Source organism: Ahaetulla prasina, chromosome 7 (genome assembly GCF_028640845.1).
Source record: "Ahaetulla prasina isolate Xishuangbanna chromosome 7, ASM2864084v1, whole genome shotgun sequence".
NCBI lineage: Eukaryota > Metazoa > Chordata > Lepidosauria > Squamata > Colubridae > Ahaetulla > Ahaetulla prasina.
Window position 1 is genome coordinate 78808274 of NC_080545.1, and position 24187 is coordinate 78832460.

Consider the following 24187-nt stretch of genomic DNA (forward strand, 5'->3'; position numbering starts at 1 on the left):
TGGACTATAGCAGGGGTGTCAAACTCAAGGCCCAGGGGCTGGATCCGGTCCACGGGATACCCTGGAAACAGCGAAGGACCAGCCTGTAGTGCTTCTGCCAGCGAAAATAGGCTTCTGAGCTCCATTTTCGGCTGCCACAACCTCCTGCAAACCTCTACCACAGCCCTCCTGAGCTCTGTTTTCACTGGCAGAGGGTTGCAGGAGGCCGCGGCAGTTGAAAATGGAGCTCAGGAGCCCATTTTCGCTGGCAGAGCGCTCAGGCCACCTGTTGTGGACCACCAGCAACCTGCGGAGCTGGCAACGGAGTCGGACAGTAATGAGGATGGGGAAGGCCTGGATGAGGGCTCTGCGTCAGAGACTGAGGTGGGGCCAGGGCCATTGGGGAATGAGGTGCGGATTCCAGAGACTGATAGTAGTGAGGCAGAGGAACAGGAGGATTACTGTTACTAATGCACACATGAGAAGAGCTGCCAGAAGGCAAGAGCAGCTCAAGCAAAGAGGACGACTTGGGAATAGGGCCAAGAGATGATTGGCCCCTCCCCTAAGGCTTTAAACAGACCAGTAATGGTGTTTGGGCTTTGCTGGAAAACAACGTTGGTAGCTTTGTCTTGTTGCATTTATTTTTGTATCGGTGTCTTCTGAACGTTTGCCAAGGAAGGCCTTTGGCAGTTTGCCTAATTGGACCAAGCTTTGTGATAGGACTGAGGAATTTGTGTTGGGAGGAATTTGCTTTAATTTAGTTGAACTACACTGGGAATGAAGTAATTCTCAGCTGTTCGAATAAAGTTTGTTTGTTTTTTCACTGACTGAGTTTCCTACTACCTACTTGGGCCTGGGTCACAACACCACCATAGGCGTCCCTGACAGGAGTGACTTTGAGCTGGCCATGCTCATTCTGCCCATCTCCCCCTGCCCCCCCGCCCCAAGGTCAAACACAACCCTGATGTGGCCCTCAATGAAATCAACACTCCTGGACTATATCAATATAAATTAATAGCCACGTTTTATTTTATGGTTTTAGCTTACCTTGTAAAGTATTATAATAAATATATGAATAGTCATGTGCTGAGTTCAACTCCATAAAACAAAGATTAGTTCTTTTAAATAAGAATCAGCAAAATATAAAGGATTTTACTGGCACTTAAATAAAGCACAATATACCCCAACTACACAAATTTCTCACCTTATCCCTGTGTAATTGCTTTCATCACCTTCTCAGTATAGGAAGGGGAGACATTATTAATTTTATAGTCTTAGTGTTGATCTATAAAAAAAGTAGTAAAATGTGTGCCATCCATTATCCTATTTATTTTACAAATTTATGTCACATCAATTGCATTAATATGCAGTAAATTATGTTAATCTAGCCACTCTGGTTTGTAAACTATGAATACAATAAACTGTTTTTCCCCTATAAATCATGTTTATCAAAGTTGAACAATATTATGCTTTCTAATTTATATGTATCCTTGCAAAATTGCATGCATAATTTCACAATTTATCATAGAAGGGAAGACCAATTTAAGCCCACCCCGTGTTTGTTCATTTCACTGATTTGATCTTAACTGTTGGTTGGGTGAATTCTCTCTTTTGATAGAGCCTGATCTTTATATTAGATATGGACTAGAACAGGGGTGTCAAACTCATGTTGTCATGGTGGTGTCATGTGACATATCGGGACTTTTTCCTTCTTCACTAAACCGGGCGTGGGCGTGGCCAATGCATGACGCATCTGGCCCACGGGCCAGGAGTTTGACAGCTCTGGACTAGAAGAATACTATTTCAAAGAAGTATAAGAAATTGTATATGGTATGCAGACAATAGAAAGGTTATTTTCTAACTGTGTTACTTCATACCTAGCCCTGAATGGATCATTCATAAGAAAATTATTGATATCAGTGCTAGAGAAATCATAAAACATATGTGTGTCACTTTCAGAATATTCCACCAGCATTTCACTTCACTTCTATTTATTTATTTGTCTAGTATGCATTAGATAATATATATAAGTATGAATTGAATACATAAAATAAATACAATAAAGGGAACATTAGGACAGGGATGGTAAGTAGGGTAAGTAAGTAGGGACAGTAAGTAGGGACCAACTTCACCTCCTTCTAGCCACAGTCAATTCACTTCTGGCCATCGTTTGAGAATTTCAACCAGGACCCAAATTTTCCCCAAATAAGCTGTTTCATTTCTGAAATGGCATTTTAGAAACAAAATTATAAAAGCCTAATGACTTAACCACTTTTCTGTTTTTGTTCTGAGAGTGTGGGAAGGACAAAAGAGTATAATTTTTGTTCAGTTAAGGTGATATGGCAGATATTTGATATTTTAGGGTAGCCTCTCAACCTGTTATGAGATCCTAGCCAAATGTTCCTTTCTCCAACATCCACTTTGGACTCTTGACAAAGCAGTTTTCTTTATTTCTTCTTGATTTATTTGGCCAAATACACCAATGTAATTTCATGTTTTTGGGTGAACAAAAGAGAACCCCTTTAATGGCAACAGAATAGTTTTCTTTATGGAGTTAAGAAGAAAATCAAATCGGGACCCTTCTCCTTTCCTCCTGCTTTTTAAGTTTAATAGCAGAAGATCAGCATAGATTCTATTATCTCCACCTACTGAGACATATATCCTAGCATGCCTTTTAATTAACTGCTGAAGTTAATGATCAGGGACAATGGGAGTTGTAATCCAACACACCTGGAGAATATTAGGTTCGGGAAGGCTGCTTCAGCATGTAAAATATACTTAAGCGTGGAGATGTAATGATGTGGAAAAGTTTCACCAGCAAAATTTCCTCCCATCCTACTAGTGTGAAATGTAGAATCTATGACAGAACAAAACTGGTAACTTGTGCTTTCATTGTTGTCATTCCATTGCTGGTTCACATCTTAAAATTATTTTTAAAGGAAAAAAAAAACACGTTCCTTTTCTATGTGTCAGAAGATAACAGTGCAGGACTCTGTAGAGATAAACTACAACTCCACTCAGTTCAGTGAACCTGAGGCAATAGGGTGAAATGTTGGGAGTTATAGTTCATCGTGTCTCCTGGATCCTATAAGCAGCCATGCTTAATTGATTATATGCCCCTACCCCCATCTTACTTGTTATGTATTCATGTTTGTACCTTTAAATATTTGAGCGGGAAATCAGCACGTTGCTGATTGGTCAGAGCCTCCAGCAGAACTGTATAAAAGGAGAGGTTTTTCCCCCCAGCCGGTTGCTGGGTTCACCCTATATTAAAGAGCTGTTGTCACTACCCTGGTCTCCAGCCTCGTTACTTCCAGAACCTAACATTGGCGACGAAGGTGGGATCTCGAGGCTGAGGAGAACCAGAACCGAGCTGAAGCACGATAGACCCGAACCCAGCAAACCCAGGGCAGAAAAGCGGAGATGGCCAGTTACACTCCGCCCGCACCGTTTGACCCGGCTAAAGAGAAATGGGGAACGTATATGACCCGTTTCGAAAGCTTTCTAGAAGCCAACGAACTGCACGGAGTTCCAGATAACCGAAAGAGGGCTTATTTCCTAAGCCACTGTGGTCCGGAGGTCATCGATATCGCGGAAGCCCTGGCAGAGCCAACGCCGTTGCAGTCGGTGTCATGGCCAACTCTGCAGACTTTGCTAAAAACCACCGCTGCGCCGTCCAAATACGTGCGGCGGTTTGAATTCGGAGGCGAAGGCAGATGGAGGCGAATCCGCCGGTGACTACATGGCCGCCCTAAGAAGCGTCCAAGGACTGCGGATACCGCGACCTGGGCGAGGTGCTCCTCGAGCAACTCATCCGAGGTCAAAGACATCCGTTTGCGGCGGCTGCTAGCAAAGAGCAACCTCACACTGGCCAACGCTCTGGGCGAAGCCAGAGCACATGAAATGTCCACCCAAGCGGCAGAGACACTGCAGAAGCCGGTCCCACAAAAGGCGGCGCAAAGGCAACTCCGGTGCACCAGGAGGAGGTTCAGACCGAATCCGGCGGTGAAGATGAGGAAGGGTCTGCCGCACGAGAAACGCGACAAAGGGGACCGAGACGAATGCGGAAGCTGCGGGGTCAACACCAGCGCCAACGCTGCAAGTTTAAAGACGCGACATGTCGGTGTGGGAAGAAAGGGCACCTAGCTCAAGTTTGTCGGCGGCCCAACCTTCCGCCGAAAATTCAAATCGGCCAATCAGAGCGCGGAATCGGCAAGGCGACCGCGATTGGCTCAAACAAAAAGGCGGATTCAACCAAACAACTGTGGTCATAGGCCGCGCCTCGACCCAAGTGGAGAAGAAGATCTTCACCAAGCCAAAAATAGAGGGAGTACGGTGCCGGCTTGAAGTAGACACGGGATCAGCGATCACCATCATGTCCTGGGACACTTTGGCGAAGTCGCTGCCGTCCGTCGCGAAGCGCCACCTGCAAGCACAACGGCTACGAGTGCACGACTACCAGGGGAATCGCATCCCCGTTCGAGGACCACCTCCGTCCGAGTCGAGTCGGTCCACACAAAAGACCCTGCCCATCACGATCGTCGAAGGAACTCTGCCCAGTCTGTTGGGACTAGACTGGTTTCGTGCCCTGGGCATGGGAGTGACTGGCATCTACAGAAGTGACTGTAACCTGAAAGACATTCTCTTTAACGAGTTCGAAGATGTCTTCAAGGACTGCCTGGGCAAGTACAAGGGAACCCCTATTTCCTTCAACTTAGACCCCAGGTAGCCCCATTAGGCTTAAGGCGAGGAGAGTCCTTTGCCCTAAAACCAAAAATCGATAGGGAGCTGGATAAGCTCATTAATCAGGGGATTTTGGTGCCAGTCGACCACGCAAAGTGGGAGATGCCAATCGTCACCCCCATAAAACCGGACGGGTCAATTAGAATTTGCGCTGACTACAAGGCGGCTTAACAAAGCCTTACAGAAAAGCGCTTACCGGTTCCGTGGTGCAACACTTATTGCACTCTTTGGGGCAAGGGCAAGTCTTTGCAAAGTTAGACTTGGCCCAAGCCTACCAACAACTGCCAGTAGACGCCCGCACAGCGAAGCCCAAGCGATTGTGGCGCACAGGGGGCCTTCAAGTGCACCCGATTGCAATTTGGGGTCAGTGTGGCACCAGGGCTGTTCCAAAACCTGATGGAACGACTACTGCAGGGGCTCCCAGGGTAGTTCCTACTTGATGATGTCCTAATTTCAGGGAAAACATGGAGGAATTGGGGAGCGGTTAAGAAAGGTCTTGAGCATTTTCCGGACAGCGGATTAAAAGTCAAGACAAACAAATGCCAGATAGGGGTCGAATCCGTCGATTTCTTGGGCTACGGATAGACAAGAAAGGAATTCACCCTACTGAGAGCAAGGTTAAGGCAATTAGGAAGGCTCCAGCGCCCAAAAACAAAGCAGAGCTGCAGGCATTCCTGGGATTGGTTAATTTTTACGCGGTCTTTTAAAGAACAAAGCAACCGTTGGAACCGCTGCATAGGCTCTTAGGAAAAATACTGTTTGGTCTTGGGAAAGTCAGAAAATAGGGCTTTTGAAGCAGTAAAGAACCTGCTCTCAAGTGATAGCCTGCTCATCCAATATCACGACTCATTACCCTAGTGCTGGTTTGCGATGCCTCCCTTATGGGGTGGGGCTGTACTCAGCCATAGACTTCCAAACGGCACAGAAGCCCCTATAGCGTTCTACTCTAGAACGATGTCCTCCCCAGAGAGGAACTACAGCCAATTAGACAAAGAAGCACTAGCCATTGTGTCAGGGTCAAAAATTCCACGAGTATGTCTTTGGGCGGAATTTTGAAATCGTGACTGACCACAGACCGCTACTAGGGATACTGGCTGGCGACCGCCCAATGCCTGTGGCACTTTCGCCACGCTTGACCCGATGGACTATATTCTTGGCGCTTACCGTACAAGCTGCAGCATCGACCAGGAAAGAAGTGGGGCATGCAGGCGCGTTAAGCCGATGCCCACTACCAGGGGCGACCGAAGACCCCACTCCGGGACGCCCATCCTACTTATTGACTCTTTGGACTCTGGCCCAGTCACATCTAAGGAAGTGGCTCGGGCATCATACGGGACATTGTGTTAAGGATAAATAAATAAATAAATAAATAAATAAATAAATAAATAAATAAATAAATAAATAAATAAATAAATAAATAAATAAATAAATAAATAAATAAATAAATAAATAAATAAATAAATAAATAAATAAATAAATAAATAAATAAATAAATAAATAAATAAATAAATAAATAAATAAATAAATAAATAAATAAATAAATAAATAAATAAATAAATAAATAAATAAATAAATAAATAAATAAATAAATAAATAAATAAATAAATAAATAAATAAATAAATAAATAAATAAATAAATAAATAAATAAATAAATAAATAAATAAATAAATAAATAAATAAATAAATAAATAAATAAATAAATAAATAAATAAATAAATAAATAAATAAATAAATAAATAAATAAATAAATAAATAAATAAATAAATAAATAAATAAATAAATAAATAAATAAATAAATAAATAAATAAATAAATAAATAAATAAATAAATAAATAAATAAATAAATAAATAAATAAATAAATAAATAAATAAATAAATAAATAAATAAATAAATAAATAAATAAATAAATAAATAAATAAATAAATAAATAAATAAATAAATAAATAAATAAATAAATAAATAAATAAATAAATAAATAAATAAATAAATAAATAAATAAATAAATAAATAAATAAATAAATAAATAAATAAATAAATAAATAAATAAATAAATAAATAAATAAATAAATAAATAAATAAATAAATAAATAAATAAATAAATAAATAAATAAATAAATAAATAAATAAATAAATAAATAAATAAATAAATAAATAAATAAATAAATAAATAAATAAATAAATAAATAAATAAATAAATAAATAAATAAATAAATAAATAAATAAATAAATAAATAAATAAATAAATAAATAAATAAATAAATAAATAAATAAATAAATAAATAAATAAATAAATAAATAAATAAATAAATAAATAAATAAATAAATAAATAAATAAATAAATAAATAAATAAATAAATAAATAAATAAATAAATAAATAAATAAATAAATAAATAAATAAATAAATAAATAAATAAATAAATAAATAAATAAATAAATAAATAAATAAATAAATAAATAAATAAATAAATAAATAAATAAATAAATAAATAAATAAATAAATAAATAAATAAATAAATAAATAAATAAATAAATAAATAAATAAATAAATAAATAAATAAATAAATAAATAAATAAATAAATAAATAAATAAATAAATAAATAAATAAATAAATAAATAAATAAATAAATAAATAAATAAATAAATAAATAAATAAATAAATAAATAAATAAATAAATAAATAAATAAATAAATAAATAAATAAATAAATAAATAAATAAATAAATAAATAAATAAATAAATAAATAAATAAATAAATAAATAAATAAATAAATAAATAAATAAATAAATAAATAAATAAATAAATAAATAAATAAATAAATAAATAAATAAATAAATAAATAAATAAATAAATAAATAAATAAATAAATAAATAAATAAATAAATAAATAAATAAATAAATAAATAAATAAATAAATAAATAAATAAATAAATAAATAAATAAATAAATAAATAAATAAATAAATAAATAAATAAATAAATAAATAAATAAATAAATAAATAAATAAATAAATAAATAAATAAATAAATAAATAAATAAATAAATAAATAAATAAATAAATAAATAAATAAATAAATAAATAAATAAATAAATAAATAAATAAATAAATAAATAAATAAATAAATAAATAAATAAATAAATAAATAAATAAATAAATAAATAAATAAATAAATAAATAAATAAATAAATAAATAAATAAATAAATAAATAAATAAATAAATAAATAAATAAATAAATAAATAAATAAATAAATAAATAAATAAATAAATAAATAAATAAATAAATAAATAAATAAATAAATAAATAAATAAATAAATAAATAAATAAATAAATAAATAAATAAATAAATAAATAAATAAATAAATAAATAAATAAATAAATAAATAAATAAATAAATAAATAAATAAATAAATAAATAAATAAATAAATAAATAAATAAATAAATAAATAAATAAATAAATAAATAACCGCCCAAAATCGTGCGTGGTAGAGCTACCAGACAACCGAGGGTGGCCCGCTGCGCCCGGCGAGCAGTTCAAAGAATTTGTTAAAAAACGAGATGAGCTCTCGGCTCAAGGGGGGTGCCTGTTATGGGGTGATCGTGTAATAATTCCTGATAAGCTAAGGGGAAAGGTATTGGACCTCCTCCACGAGGGTCACCCAGGGATCGTAAGGATGAAGGGGTTAGCTAGAAGCTATGTATGGTGGCCACTCATGGACGCAGAGATTGCTGAGAGGGTAGGGAAATGCCAAGCTTGCCAAGAGTCCAGACCTCTACCCCCAACGGCCCCAGTCAGAGAATGGGAAAAGCCCCAAGGGCCCTGGTCAAGAATCCACATTGACTTTGCTGGCCCTTTCCACGGCCAAACATTCCTAGTGGTTGTGGATGCATTTTCTAAATGGTTGGAGATCATAATCATGAAATCCACTACGGCCGAAGCAGTAATCGCAACTCTCGCCACCTATTCGCAACTCACGGGTTGCGGACACTCTGGTGTCCGACAATGGGCCCCAATTCACGGCAGCCCAGTTTGAAGAATACCTGGCAGAGGAAGGCATCCGACATGCCCTCTCTGCGCCTTTCCACCCTGCGTCGAATGGCCTTGCAGGCGTTCCGTCCGGGCGCTAAGGAGGCATTGTCCAGGCTCAAGCCAGGTGACTGGCAAACAAAATAGACTTTCCTAGCCGTCCAGCACAGAACCCCAAGCACGGCCACGGGAAAAGCCCAGCCGAATTGCTAATGGGACGGAAACTCCGGTGCCCACTTGACCGCTTGAACCCCATTACACACCGAGGGTTACAAGGGGAACTAGAAAAGACAAGGAAATGAGCATAGGCGACGGGTGTGGGCCGAAACTATGGGGACGGCCCTAGTTGGTTCAGGACAAATAATAAAGATAACCGCCCAAAATCGTCGTGGTAGAGCTACCAGACAACCGAGTGTGGGCGCCACATAGATCAGTTAAGAAAACGAATAACTGACCAAACCAAACCAAATGAAACAGATCATGACCAATACCAATTTGAATCCACAGCTGACAATGACCGGGAGGCGCAAGACTTAGCTGAGGTCCCAGAGTTCCAGCGCCATCAGGTCCCGAGGAAGCAGCAGGAAAGTTCCAAAATTAATCCAAGGCCGGATGGCCAAGAAAAAGAATCGGCCAATAATCCAGAGCCCGTTGGCCCAGAGAAAGAGCTGGGAGGAGAAAACAGCCCCTCCGACCAGCTCAAAACACCACCCAGAACTGAACCGCGCAGGTCAGAAAGAACTAGGAGACGCCCAGGTTATTTGCGTGACTACGTCGAAAAATAACATGTAAATAAATATGTAAATAGAGGCAAAGTGTTTTCTGGGAGGGGAGGAGTGTTATGTATTCATGTTTGTACCTTTAAATATTTGAGCGGGAAATCAGCACGTTGCTGATTGGTCAGAGCCTCCAGCAGAACTGTATAAAAGGAGAGGTTTTTCCCCCCAGCCGGTTGCTGGGTTCACCCTATATTAAAGAGCTGTTGTCACTACCCTGGTCTCCAGCCTCGTTACTTCCAGAACCTAACATTACTGATGGGCAGAAACAATTGGAGAGAAATATTCATGTCTTGAACAATGAAGAGCTTTATGAATGACCAACAGCATCTTGAATTGCATCTGGAATTCCACTGGCAACCAGTGAAGCTCACAAAGTTAGCAACATTATACGGATACGTGCACTGCTACTTTCTGAGCCAGTCATAGTTTCCAAATGGTTTTTAAAGACAGCCATGTAAAGCAGCGGTCACCAACCATTCGGACCTCACGGACCACTAAATTCTTAATTTTAAATTCTGTGGACCACTAATTTGATCTGCCTAATGACCAGCTGGGTGAGCATAGCTAGGTGATCATGTGGCATGGCCAACTCCATGTCACTCACATCAAGGGGTGCTCACCAGCTTCTACTCGCCCATCCCCTCCCCCCCACTTCTCGCCTGCCCGCCTGGGCTCCTTAGGACCCCAACAGGAAGCAGTTGTTGGAGTTAAGCAGCCACCATGAGAAAGAGTTAGCAAAACAGCTGGCTCAGTTCAAATTGGATCTGACTGAGAAGGAAGCTCAGCAGAAGCACCTCACTGAGGACTAGGAGCATAGGCTTTCCAAGCAGAGGGAAGACCTGTGGGATTGCAAGGTCAGGTACTGGCGCCTGGAGGCTCAGTGGGCTGAGATAGTCAGCCAATTCCAGACCATGATACAGTCCCACTGGAACAAGGCCCTCCAGCTCTTTGCCACCAGCAGCACTTTCCTCTAGCCTTCCCTCAAAGCCCTGTACCAGCCCGGCTGAAGCAGACTCCAAGTTGGAATTTCTGCCCCCCTCTGACCCCCACAAAAAGACCCCAAAGGGGGAGATTCTCTGCAGTAACACAAATGTTCATTACAAGTATCAATCCTATGGGCCATAGTTTGAGGAACCCTGATTTAGTGCAATATAAAAAAAAATGCAAATAATTTTTCTGTGAACTACCAAAATTTTCTCGTGGACCACCAGTGGTCCACAGACCACCAGTTGGTGACCACTGATGTAAAGCGTTTTGCAACTATAAGATAACTAAGGTCAGCACTGTAGTTTAATGGGAGAATCCCTAAGTAAAAGTTTTCTGGAAAGAGCCAGTCTGAGATGAAAGCCGAATCTGGCCCTAGGTTCTGCCTCAGTTTACCTTCCCAATAAGCAACTGAGTCGAAAGATCACTTAAAAGCAGCTTATTAGTGTACCCTGATAAAGTGGGATCTCTCTATAAAAAAGGCAAGAGAGAATCACGAGTCCCATGTTTCAGTCCTTTTTTATACTTAACACAACAAAGAAAATGCAAGAGGATTGGACAGAATAAAAGTAACCTCCCCTTTGCCTAGGAAATCAGTTACATGTAGCCAAACATGTTATGTGTTTGCATCCCATAATATCACACATGTTCATTAACATGAGGCCTGACATCAGAAGGAGTGTAAATGGTAAGGAAAAAGGTTGTTTGGAGTTCACAAAAGAGATAAACCAATTTGTAATAACAAACTTTCTTTCTTATCTCCAGCTTGTTTATCAGTTTAGGAATGTTAAAAGCCAATTAACCTCAACATCTTTTTAAAAGAGAGAAAATAAATGAAATTAAAATACAAACTATGTTAGTTAGCAAGTTACACAACCCATGTGTTGTGGCCTGTTGGCCGTCGCCTCCTCCAGCAGCTGAATCAGATGAAGAGAAGTGTGGGAGTCAGGGTCAGCATCAATGCAACCTGAGAGCTTCGAGGGGGAAGAGGGAATGGAGCTGTCAGAGAGAGAGAGGCAGAGGTGGAGTCTGGGCCATCTGTCAGCCATCAGATAGAGAGTCAACAGCCCCCAGGTCTTCAGGTAGCTGATGAGGAAGAGGAGGAACAGCTGGGTCCAGTGCCTGCGCAGATGCACAGAAGGCAGAGGAGAGGAGAGCAGTGGAAATCTGGGGGCTGATCCTAGGGACGGAAGAATAAAATGACCAGATTTCAGCGATGGCAAAGAGGGACACCATTGACCGGGGGCGGGGGGCTGCGCATGCGCGCTGAGTCTTGCCACCTTGCTGAAGGAGGAGGAGTGGCTGCTGCTTCTCGGCTCTTCCAGGCAGGCTCGGCTCTCCTCTCGGCTCTTCCAGGCAGCCTCCAGTGGGCGAAGTCAAGCAGCGCCTCTCCTCTGCCTGCTCTCGTGAGAGCGGGCGATCTCGCGCCCCCTTCTCCACCACTCCCCCTTCTCTGCCTCCTCCTCCTCCTCTTGCGTTGCTGCCTCCCATTTTCAGGATGGGAGTGAATGGAGTCTGCGTCTGAAGGTGGGACTTTTTTTTAAAAATTTTTTTTAAAAAAATCGGGACTTTTTTGAAATGCTGCGAGACGCGGGACAAATTATTAAAAAGCGGGACTGTCCTGCCAAAAGCGGGACGTCTGGTCACTATACGGAAGAACCACTGCTGCTAGCGAAGCCTCACCCTAGCTCTGGGGATAAAAGGCAGGGAGTGGAGATGAATAGATGTGGCAGACAAATATTCATCTCCCTGCTGGACAAACTTCTTAGCCTGCAGCAGGGGTGGGTTTTACTTACTTTTATTACTGGTTTGCAACAGGAGCACACGCACTTCTGCGCATGTGCAGATCGTCAATTATAACATTTGGGCGGGTGGGCGGAGCCTCTCGCTGATTTTACTACCGGTTCCATAGAATCGGACAGAACTGGGAGCAATCCACCACTGGCCTGCGGTGAGAGAAACTTTTTGCAGGGCTGCTGGTGCTCCTAATAAAGGAATCATTGATTTAACTTCAGAGGGTTTGTCATGTTCAGGTCAGAATACCATGTCATTTGTCCCTCAGAGATCAGCCCTCGCCGATCTGCATTAATCGGTAAACAGCTTAGCGAAAAGCCATTGAAAAGTCAGGAAACTTGGTTATAAAGACAGGAGACCTGTCCATCCTTACTCCATTGCTTGTGGTCTACCCAGCAAGACTATTTTGTCTCTGAATAAGTTAGCGCTGGTTGCCAGCAAAATGCCAGAAATCTATTCTCTGGAATATGGTCACTAAACCCTAAAGCTCAGCACTATGCAACAGATACCAGCTGTGAAAGTCTTTGCCAGTATGTTGGTTTCTAGACAGTTGACCCTGTAGCCAACTACAGGTGCAAGTGGGGATCTCATTTGCTGTCCTCATGAAAATCCAAAGGACAAACAGAGTAATCTGATATTAGCTGTTGCTCATCTACTCCCGCACTTTTTAATCTTGCCTTAACTCACTTTCCATAAAAGGATTAGCAAAGACTGAAAAAGGTCACACATTTTCTATCTTCTCTCTCAACCCAGCGATCCTGTAAGAACAATTTGCATTGGTTTGAGCTCTGATATGAGCTTTACTTAATTGTTTATTAGTATGGCTGCTGGTAAATAAATAAGCCATTTGTTTGGCTTGGGAATTGCCCAACACTTGCTAGCATACAAAATAATTGATACTTACGTTTGAGGAAAATTATTGTGTTGTTTTTTTAATGTGTTAAATATTTAAAGTTTCCAGCATAGAATGCATTTGTTTCATTTGCAGAACACAAAAATGCACATTAAATTCTCTCTCTCTCTTTGTTCTTCTCTCTTTTCCTCTGGTGGTGCTTAGAGATGTGAATTCGTTTCTTGAACTCTGCATTTGGTCTCTTTGGCTATCCTGTATTTTTTCATGAGACCATTAGCAATTGAAAAACATCCATGGATTTTAACTTGGTTCCTTCTTCAAGGTTAAAGGTCTATGGAGATTCTCAGTCAACCAGGTCATGGTTGTCTCAAAGGTGCTTTTTCAAGAGGCAGTTGGACTTTCTGGTTTTTTTTCTTCTTGAAGACTTTCGCTTCTCATCCAAGAAGCTTCTTCAGCTCTGACTGGATGTTGGGGATCATGTCAAAATTGAACAGCCCTCTCTCAACAGAGGAGATTAAAGCCATGGCAGCCACTCAGTGGATCATTTCACCTAACGGAAAGCCCCCCCCATGGTCAAAAAATCTTCATGATATGGAAAAACGATACCCTGTTTTCCCCAAAATAAGACATCCCCAGCTAATAAGCCCAATCAGGCTTTTGACTGCATAGCAATAAGGCCAAGTGCTTATTTCAGGGTTCAAAAAAGGTCTTATTTTTGGGGAAACACAGTACTGTCTGAAATTCTTTATGGAAGAACAAATATAAGGGGAGACATATTACAGATGCGTAAAATCGTGTATGGTAGGAATCTATGATTAGAGAAAAATATTTTTTTCCTCTCTCAAAGTGATGGAACTGGTGATCACCCATTAAAAGTAAATGTGGGGAAATTCAGATCAGCAGAAGTAAAATGTCTTTATCCAATCCCTAGTTAAATCATGGTATTTGCTGCCATCAGATAAAGCGATGGCTACCAATTTAGGTTATTTTAAAGGGCAACCAGAAGAGGCTGTTGTAGCTACTATTTTTAATTTTTGGCTCTTTGGGGCCTCCTAAATTACAGGCAGCATACATTAACAACCAGCTGCTAGGAAGAGAATGGAAGAGAATTATCACCCTGCTACTCTTGCTTGCAAACTTCCTGCTTCGCCATGCTGTGACAAGAAGGCAGAACTAGATGGGTTTCCAGCCAGGAATAATTTATGTGCCTGCCAGATGAGCTAGACATGGAGCTGTAGTTAACTATTTTAGAAGGTGGGACCTGAATTATCCTAGAGCAGGGGTGTCAAACTCAAGGCCCATGGGCGGGATCCGGCCCACGGAGTGCTTAAATCTGGCCCACAGGGCTGGGCTGGCAATAGCAAAGGACCGGCCAGCTGTGTCTCTGGCAGCCAAAATGGGGCATGGGGGGGCCCACATGCAGCCCCCCTGTGCCCCATTTTTGGTCTGGACAGTCTCCTGCAGCACTCTGCCATCCAAAACGGAAAGCAGGGGGGCCACATGCAGCCACCCCGCACCCCATTTTCAGCTTGGACGGCTTGCAGTACCCTGCTGGCTAAAACAGGACATGGGGCACCACACACATGCCCCATTTTTGGCCTGGACGTCCTCCTACAGAACCCTGCCAGCCAAAACGGGGCACCCTATTTTAGCTGGCAGGGTGCAGCAGGAGGCCGCCTGTCTTGTTTTCCCCTGTCCCGGCTGGCCTGCGGAGGAGAACTACAATGATCCAGCCCTCGAAGAAATCCAGTTTGGCACCCCTGTCCTAGAGGAATCTGATGGTATAAATTTGTTACATGTGGATAGTATTCGAAAAGAGGTGGTACCAAGGTGTGATGGGAAGCCCTTGGTAGAGGCAAAGACAGTGCTGCGCAAATACTGTTGTAATTGAAAATGTACACAGATCTTCCTGGTGTAATTGTTGTATTAATAAATGAGAATATTTATAGCTCAGTGTTGATATGAAAGGATCCTGGGTATTCTCTGAGCTTGCTCATTTTCTTGCAGATGTTTCATTAGCACAACTAAGTAACATCATCCTCACTAGCATTGATGAGGTTATCTAGTTTGGGTAATGCAATATCTGCAAGAAAACGAGCAAGCTCAGAGGGCACCAAGGACCCTTCGCAATGCTATATTAATTAATTTCAATTATCCATGAAACTAATGACTTGTATTGAGAAGAAAAGGTAAGGTGGCCACCTCTTCTATTAAAATACTAGATTTGGAAAATGAATTTAGCAGCCCTCTTTTCTCTTTCTTCTTCTTAGCTTTATTAGGGTGATGGATTAAACTTGATATTATTTCCTTGCCACATTTGTCAATATGTAGTTATGACCAGGAGATTAACCCAGTTACTAATTATGATTTTCATGCATGACCGTCAAATCCCATCCACCTTCTCCCTGTCCTGTGGTTGTGACTTCTTCTCATCTGCACTATTTCCAGGCAGGATAAATCAAGGATCCTCCTAATATCTCTTCTAAAATAAAATGTACAAAGCTGAAAGGCATATTTTTCACCTAATCTATCAAGAACACCAATTCTTCACTGCTGACAGAATTATTTCTTTGTGCTGCATGCAGGGGAGCTTGGCAGAAAGCAGCTAGCATTAAGACCTGGGAAAGGCTTGGCCAAGCTGATCTTGTCTTGTGCCTATTTATAGTAGCTGCCTTTCTCCTTTCCTTGCCATTCTTTTCTTAGCGTTGGCGACAGGGGTACAGCTATCAATTATCCATGAAACTAATGACAATATGAGCAAACTTTAGTGAAGCAGGTACTCACTAAAGAGACCGGAGGGAGGGGAAAATAAAGACACAAAAAAGGTGTTCCTGGCCAGTGAGTGCTATAGTTATTGATTGTCTATCATCATTACCAAGTGAGGCAATGTCATTGTGACTTTGTCCAGTTTTAATTCTTTCCCTGGGCCTCAAAATTTCTCCCATTATTCTTGGTTAGGAAAATGAGATGGTTGGGAAGATCTCCTTCCAACTCTTGTTTCTCTTCCCTGTCTGGCATTACTTTTAAATTTAGAAAACTTTGCCAACAATTGGTAAAATATCTTATTCAATTTTAACATGCTGCTTTTCAATTTTGTTCTAGCAATCATTCTCTCCCTCCCTCTCTCTCTCTCTCTCTCTCTTTCTCTCTTCCTTTAATTTCTTGTCAGAAGCATAGCATCTAGTCTTTCATATCTGTGACTTCACAGTTTTCTGCATTGCTTCCCTGGTCTGCCGTGAAAATATTTACAGATCCCTCACATCCTGGACATAAATTGCTTCAACTCCTACCCTCAAAACAACGCTATAGAGCACTGCACACCAGAACAACTAGACACAAGAACAGTTTTCCCCCGAAGTCGATCACTCTGCTAAACAAATAATTCCCTCAACACTGTCAAACTATTTACTAAATCTGCATTACTATTAATCTTCTCATCGTTCCCATCACCAATCTCTTTTCACTTATGACTATGACTGTAACTTTGTTGCTGGTAATCCTTATGATTTATATTGATATATTGACCATCATTTGTGTTGTAAATGTTGTACCTTGATGAAGGTATCTTTTCTTTTATGTACACTGAGAGCATATGCACCAAGACAAATTCCTTGTGTGTCCAATCACACTTGGCCAATAAAAAATTCTATTCTATTCTATTCTATTCTATTCTATTCTATTCTATTCTATTCTATTCTATTCTATTCTATTCTATTCTATTCTATAATTCTTTGGGTTGTCTGTTGATACAATTTGTACTTCATACTCAACTAAGCATTTGTTTCTTTCAAATGTGGTTTGTTGAATAAGGCACAGTGGCTGATTTCATTCATAACCCTAAGGCATAAATTGTTATATATAAATAGCATGTGGAAGGTTTTAAAGAATACTAACACTAAATAATTTGCTTCCTAATATGGTGAACCTTTCCAACACAAAGAAGAATGTGAAATATGTTTCCAGAAGAAGGAACTGCAGTACAAATTAACAAAAGGCATCGTCTGGGGACACATATACACGTCTGTGTGTGTATGTGTCAAAGAAGTTAAGATGGTGCAGGATTAAAGCCCCACTCTCTTTTAGAATAGAATAGAATAGAATAGAATAGAATAGAATAGAATAGAATTTTTTATTGGCCAAGTGTGATTGGACACACAAGGAATTTGTCTTTGGTGCATATGTTCTCAGTGTACATAAAAGAAAAGATATGTTCATCAAGAATCATAAGGTACAACACTTAATGATAGTCATCGGATACAAATAAGCCATCAGGAAACAATCAATATCAATATAAATCATAAGGATACAAGTAACAAAGTTACAGTCATACAATCATAAGTGGAAGGAGATGAGTGATGGGACCGATCACTCGGCGAAGGTTGTAGAGAGTGTGGTGGCATTTCAATTACCCCAGTACCTGGATGAAACTGTCTATCTAGACCCGTTCCAGTCCGGCTTCCGGCCCGGATACAGCACTGAGACAGCTTTGGTCGCGTTGGTGGATGATCTCTGGAGGGCCAGGGATAGGGGTTATTCCTCTGCCTTGGTCCTATTAGACCTCTCAGCGGCTTTTGATACCATCGACCATGGTATCCTGCTGCACTGGTTGGAGGGATTGGGGGTGGGAGGCACCGTTTTTCGGTGGTTCTCCTCCTATCTCTCCGATCGGTCACAGACGGTGTTGACAGGGGGGCAGAGGTCGACCCCGAGGCGCCTCACTTGTGGGGTGCCGCAGGGGTCGATTCTCTCGCCCCTTCTGTTCAACATCTATATGAAGCTGCTGGGTGAGATCATCAGTGGTTTCGGTGTGAGGTACCAGTTGTATGCTGATGACACCCAGCTGTACTTTTCCACACCGGACCACCCCAACAAAGCTATCGAAGTGTTGTCCCGGTGTCTGGAGGCCGTACGGGTCTGGATGGGGAGAAACAGGCTCAAGCTCAATCCCTCCAAGACAGAGTGGCTGTGGATGCCGGCATCCTGGTACAGTCAGCTGCAGCCACAGCTGACTGTTGGGGGCGAGTCATTGGCCCCGATGGAGAGGGTGCGCAACTTGGGCATCCTCCTGGATGAACGGCTGTCCTTGGAAGATCATTTGGCGGCCGTCTCCTGGAGGGCTTTTTACCAGGTTCGCCTGGTTCGCCAGTTGCGCCCCTTTCTAGACCAGGATGCCCTATGCACAGTCACTCACGCTCTCGTGACGTCTCGTCTGGACTACTGCAATGCTCTCTACATGGGGCTCCCCTTGAGGAGCACCCGGAGGCTCCAGTTAGTTCAGAATGCGGCTGCGCGGGTGATAGAGGGAGCCCCTCGTGGCTCCCATGTGACACCTCTCCTGCGCAGACTGCACTGGCTACCTGTGGTCTTCCGGGTGCGCTTCAAGGTTTTGGTGACTATCTTCAAAGCGCTCCATGGCATAGGGCCGGGATATTTACGGGACCGCCTGCTGCTACCGGATACCTCTCACCGACCCGTGCGCTCTCACAGAGAGGGACTCCTCAGGGTGCCGTCGGCCAAACAGTGCCAGCTGGCGACACCCAGGTGAAGGGCCTTCTCTGTGGGGGCTCCCACCCTCTGGAACGAGCTTCCCCCAGGACTTCGCCAACTTCCTGACCTCCGAACCTTTTGCCGCGAGCTTAAGACACATCTATTTATTTGCGCAGGACTGGACTAGATTTTAAATTCGAATTGGTTTTAATGGGGATTTTATTATTTTTATTATCATTTTAATTATTCGGCCAATTATAATAAGTTTTTTAATGGATGTTTTTATTTGTATTTATATGTATATTTTTATCTGGTTGTTAACCGCCCTGAGTCCCTAGGGAGATAGGGTGGTATAAAAATACGAGTAAAAGAAAAAAAGAAAGAAAGAAAGAAAGACCGATGAGAAGATTAATAGTAATGCAGACTTAGTAAATAGTTTGACAGTGTTGAGGGAATTATTTGTTTAGCAGAGTGATGGCGTACGGGAAAAAACTGTTCTTGTGTCTAATTGTTCTGATGTGCAGTGCTCTGTAGTGTTGTTTTGAGGGTAGGAGTTGAAGCAATTTATGTCCAGGATGTGAGGGGTCTGTAACTATTTTCACAGCCCTTTTTTTGACTCATGCAGTATACAGGTTCTCAGTGGAAGGCAGGTTGGTAGCAATTTTAAAGCAACTGGGGCTTCAAACCTGCTGTCATGGCTGCCATTTTGATTCCCCTGACACCTCCCCCCCCCGATAGTTCCTTCCCTCACATCAAAAGGGAAAAAGTGGGAGAGAATCTCTGAATCATTTTTGACTCCTGGTAATTCATGGATATTTATGCAATCTTGGCAACAGTAGAGAAGTGATGTACTATTTAGCACAGAGCTGAAGAAGCTTCTTGGATAAGAAGCGAAGTATCTTCAAAGAAAACCAGAAAAGTCTCGTTGCCTCTTGAAAAAACACCTTTGGGACACCATGACCTGGCTGACCAAGAATCTCCATAGACATGTACAGTAGGTTGTACATATCCTGGGCAAGAAGTAAAAAATAATGTTAAAACACCAATAGTTGAAACATTGAAGTTTTATGTTATATTAAGGTTTACAGAAGAGAATTAATTACCATATCATTAGCCTTGACCACGAGATCATCTCTAACATTACAACAAAAAAAGATAAAAACAAGGAATTATATGTGAAGAAGATGGTTATAAAATGGTGAAGCAAATCTTAAAAAACTACAGCACTAAGCAGTTTTTCAAATAAGAGTCATACGAAAAAAGAATAGACTAAATGAGGAGAGAGAGACAGAGAAAGCCCATAAGAAGTTAGCAATGGCAGACCATTTTCTATTGTATTCTATAGGTAAAGGTAAAGGTTCCCCTCAGACATATGTGCTAGTCGTTCCCAACTCTAGGGGGCGCTCATCTCTGTTTCAAAGCTGTAGAGTCAGCGCTGTCCGAAGACGTCTCTTGTCTTCCATCAGCATAACTCCGTCAGCATGACTAAATGGCAAAGGCGCACGGAACGCTGTAATCTCCCCACCAAAGGTGGTCCCTATTTTTCTACTTGCATTTTTTACGTGCTTTCGAACTGCTAGGTTGGCAGAAGGCGGGACAAGTAACGTTACGTGGCACTAGGGATTCAAACCGCTGAACTGCCGACCTTTTGATCGACAAGCTCAGTTTCTTAGCCACTGAGCCACCATGTCCCTTTTATTGTTACCAAGAGAATTATCTGGTTTTGTCCATGTTTTCAATAGGATTTAATATTAATAGTCAATAGGATTTAATATTTAAAGAAGACAACATTCTCTCTTTCTTTCTCTCTCTCTCTATCTGAATTGATCTTTGAAACAAATGCATAGTTCAGTGGTCTCCCGGTTATGAATTAATCAACTCCATCTAAATAATCATTATTTTACCAAAAAAATACCCAATGACAGGGATGCTGGGAATTGTAGTTCAGCAATATCTAAAGGATAGGAGTTCATTCCTATGGACTAGGTGGTTTTCAACAGCAATAAATGTAACAAAATTACAACAGAGTTGTGTCTTCCATTTTCAGAAATTAGGTCTGCTGGCAAAAATTATATAAGCATTCACAAAAGGCAGATTAAACTACTGAACACTGGTTTAATATTGTCATCAAATATTGCCGGAAGGTAAATATGCAGATAATTTTGAAATTCTTTCTTAGAAGGAATTTCCAGGAAGTAGTGATGAAAATAGCTTAGCAGCCCAAAACAGTAACGGAATATCTCTATATATTTGTATGTTTAGCTTTTGAGTCTTTTGGTAGTACTGTCGCTTTTGTTAACAATATGTAATTATTTGCTAAGGCTTAAATCTATCAGCTTTTCTTGGCACGATGCAAATTTTAAAATAATCAGTCTCTTTGAAGGAATTTATGAGAGATAAGCCAATGGAAAGATCTTGGTCAGGCAGAAATACTGTGACAAGTTTTGATCACTTGGAAATAATATTTGGGGTGTGTGTGTGGGGGGGAGACTCACAAGAAATCAGAGCTGGAGGAGGTAAAGAAAGATATTTATTGGCTAGTTTTTCTTTCAGCGGCAGCTCAAGTTCCATTACCAACATCTGTTACTATAATCTACTTTTCAAATGAAGGATTGTGACATTTGTCTGTATTCAGGCAACCCGCTTTGGCCTGCATCATTGAGAAAGAAGATTCTTCTTATCCACTGATTCCCTTGCATGCGCTTTTATTTTCTTCCAAAGCAGGCTGCAGGTATTTTCTTGGAGAAATTCTGAGAGTTGCTGCTTATCCAAAGTAGGGAGATTAGAAAGGAATTCCCCAGGCCTTCCGCTTTTTCTACCACTGTCTACACTGAAGGGATAGGTTGTGTAGACGGCAGGGGCTTTTTTTCCTTCCTCTTCCTGAATCCTGTCTTCAAAATATGAATGTGTTACGCCTGAATTTTCTTCCCAAAAATGAAAAGAAGCAGAACAATAGTCAATTTGCCATACTGAGTTCTGTGCCCGGCTGGTAAGTATATCCATATCTCTATAGCTGCAGGGGTTGGATGTTCACATCCAAAGTAGGAAAAGATGGCATGATCCGGAGTGTTCATTCTTGCTGTCCCCTATAATGAAGATGTCCACAAAGGATTCAAAGCATTTTGACTACTTTGGATCCCAATAATGTTTTTCTTCTATTTCTGCTAAATGGGTTTGCATGATTGCTAACATCATTCAGAACTAAAGGATCGATTGCATGTCTCCTCAAAAAGGAAATAAATAATCTCAGTACCTAGATCTTTGTAATCTGGGTATAGGTATGTTTTGGGATAAAGACCAGCATCTTAAGGGAAAGAAAATTCTTTTTAGGGAAAAAAGGTTCAGTGAAAAAGTTTAGAGTTTAGACAAATGCTACCCCAAAATGATATCGAGATAAATAGCCAATATTTTAGAGATGTGATGTATTGCTTTAGGGATCATTATCCAAACTTTTAAAGTTTTAAAATAAACAAAAATAGTTTCAAAGCTATGTGCGTTTTGACATTTGATCCAGAACTTCTTGTTCCATCTGATGTACACTGGTAATACCAATATCTATCCCCTGTAGATAGATCATCATAATTGTAACTTTCTTCCCCTTCCCCTTCTGTACTTCTTTGCCCAGATATAACTTTGCATCCAAATGGTAGTTTTTTCCCCCAGTGACTGTAAACCATCCTTTCCCAGTGTGATTATCAATTATTATAATTTTGTATCTTGGTATTTGATAATCCCAATAATATTTAGTGTACATAAGGAGATTAATCTTGGTGAAAAAAGCTGGAAAATTTCATTGGAAAGGCTATTTTAAATCACAGAGGTTGTTTCTGGCTTGCATATTTGCACATGAAAATTGATTCTGGGAGAATCAAATGGATGAAATGTTTAATTTTGTAGTACATGTGTTCTACAGAATATTTAAAGCACTTTTTTAAACCTTTTTAAAAAATGGTATTTCATGGAGCTCTTGAAAGTGTTTGCTTCAATATAGATAAGTCAGGTAGACCAATTCTGATTTAAAACATCACAACTTTACATCTATGTGTAAAGTTGCTACTACATTCTGGTTTTCTGGATTCAGAAAGTGTGCTTCAGTTGTAATCCACAGCTGACAATTCACATGATAAACAAAAACTAGACAACATTTTATTTTACTGCGGTTGATAAAACGTGGTTGACCCAAAACTTAGTGGAGGCATCCAAATGAAATGTTTCTATAGATGAAACAAAGTCCAGAACTCAATGAGAAAGTGAAGTTAATACTGATTTCATGTTTGGACAAAAAAAAAAGAAGAAGAAAAAAGACGATTGCAGTATGAAAGATTCATTCAGTAGCACAGAGTGCCTATTTTTATTTATAAGACAAGGTGCCTGCACTTGGTTGCTCTTGGCTGATCCGGTAAGCTGAGTTGGGCCTAGTTAAAAACTTGGACCATTAAGAGGAACCTCTAGGAAAATTCTAGGCCTGAGGAAAATTGAAGTAACATTTCTTTTTTAAAAAGCAGCAACCAACATTTTCTATTTGCTAATAAAATAACATGTCCGCGTCTTTGAAGACACTAGGCCTGTGATGGTGATCCTATGGCACGCATGCCGGAAATGGCAGGCGGAGCCATGTCACCTGGTACGTGTGGTGTTGACCGTTCCTCTTTCAGGTTTCTGGCGCGCATGCGCACACGACAATCAGCTGGCCTTTTTGCATGCGGCAGTGCTGGAAACTGTAAAAGCTGGTATTCCATTTTTCTGAGTGAGTATGCACACCGGCCAGCTGATTGTCGCAAGCGCATGCGCGCCAGAAATCCAGAAGACTACCTGGCCAGGGCACATGTGCACGACGGAAACTGAAAGTTCATTTTCAGGCGTGTGCATGCGCCAATGGCAGCTCTTCTTCCGGGTTGCGGGCCAGACAAGCGTACACGCTCCAATTTCAGCACACATGCGGAAAAGATTTACCATCATTGCACTAGGTGTTGAGAGCGTGATTCAAAGGAGACTTTTAATCACTACACAATGTTCTGGCCCAATGTTGAATTTTTAACTAAAAACCTCCATTTTTAGTTTGGGATAAACAATTAAAAAAAACCAGTTTTGTTCTCCCTTTATATATCAATGGATGCTTGTTTTGAGTTTGGGAACTGTAGAGTTATCAGTGTTGTCTCTGCTACGGAACAATTTTGCCAGGGTTTGCAAAGAGGTTGAAGAACCTGTTGTTTGTTATCACACAGTTTGTTTTCTTTGCTTTTCCCCTAAGTAAAGTATGTTGTAAGATTTGGAAATCTCAGAATAGCCTGAGCTCTGCCAGGACAATAAATCAATGAGACTGGATGATCTTTATGCATCTCTTCCATAGAGAGACTAGTGTGAAATAGCTGAACTATGGATGAGGCAATGTGATACATCCTGACTATCAGCAGCTGCTCTTGATGACTGGAAATTATTAACATGGTGCCAAGTGTCAAACAATAACCAAGAAAAAAAACCTGGAATCCCAGCACAAGAGATTCTCTTTCTTCTTCTGTGACTGCTGGGCCAGGGTTT

General features: G+C 40.4%; 1 protein-coding gene across 1 annotated transcript in view; it reads left to right on the forward strand.

Moving 5' to 3' along the window:
* Positions 1 to 21408: 21408 nt before the first annotated feature.
* DGKI (diacylglycerol kinase iota) overlaps positions 21409 to 24187 on the forward strand; it is a 265587-nt gene continuing 262808 nt past the window's right edge. The window contains exon 1 of the mRNA XM_058190874.1: positions 21409 to 21638. Within this exon, the coding sequence (XP_058046857.1) occupies positions 21550 to 21638 (89 nt within the window). The 5' untranslated portion in view covers positions 21409 to 21549. The remainder of the gene's footprint in view (positions 21639 to 24187) is intronic.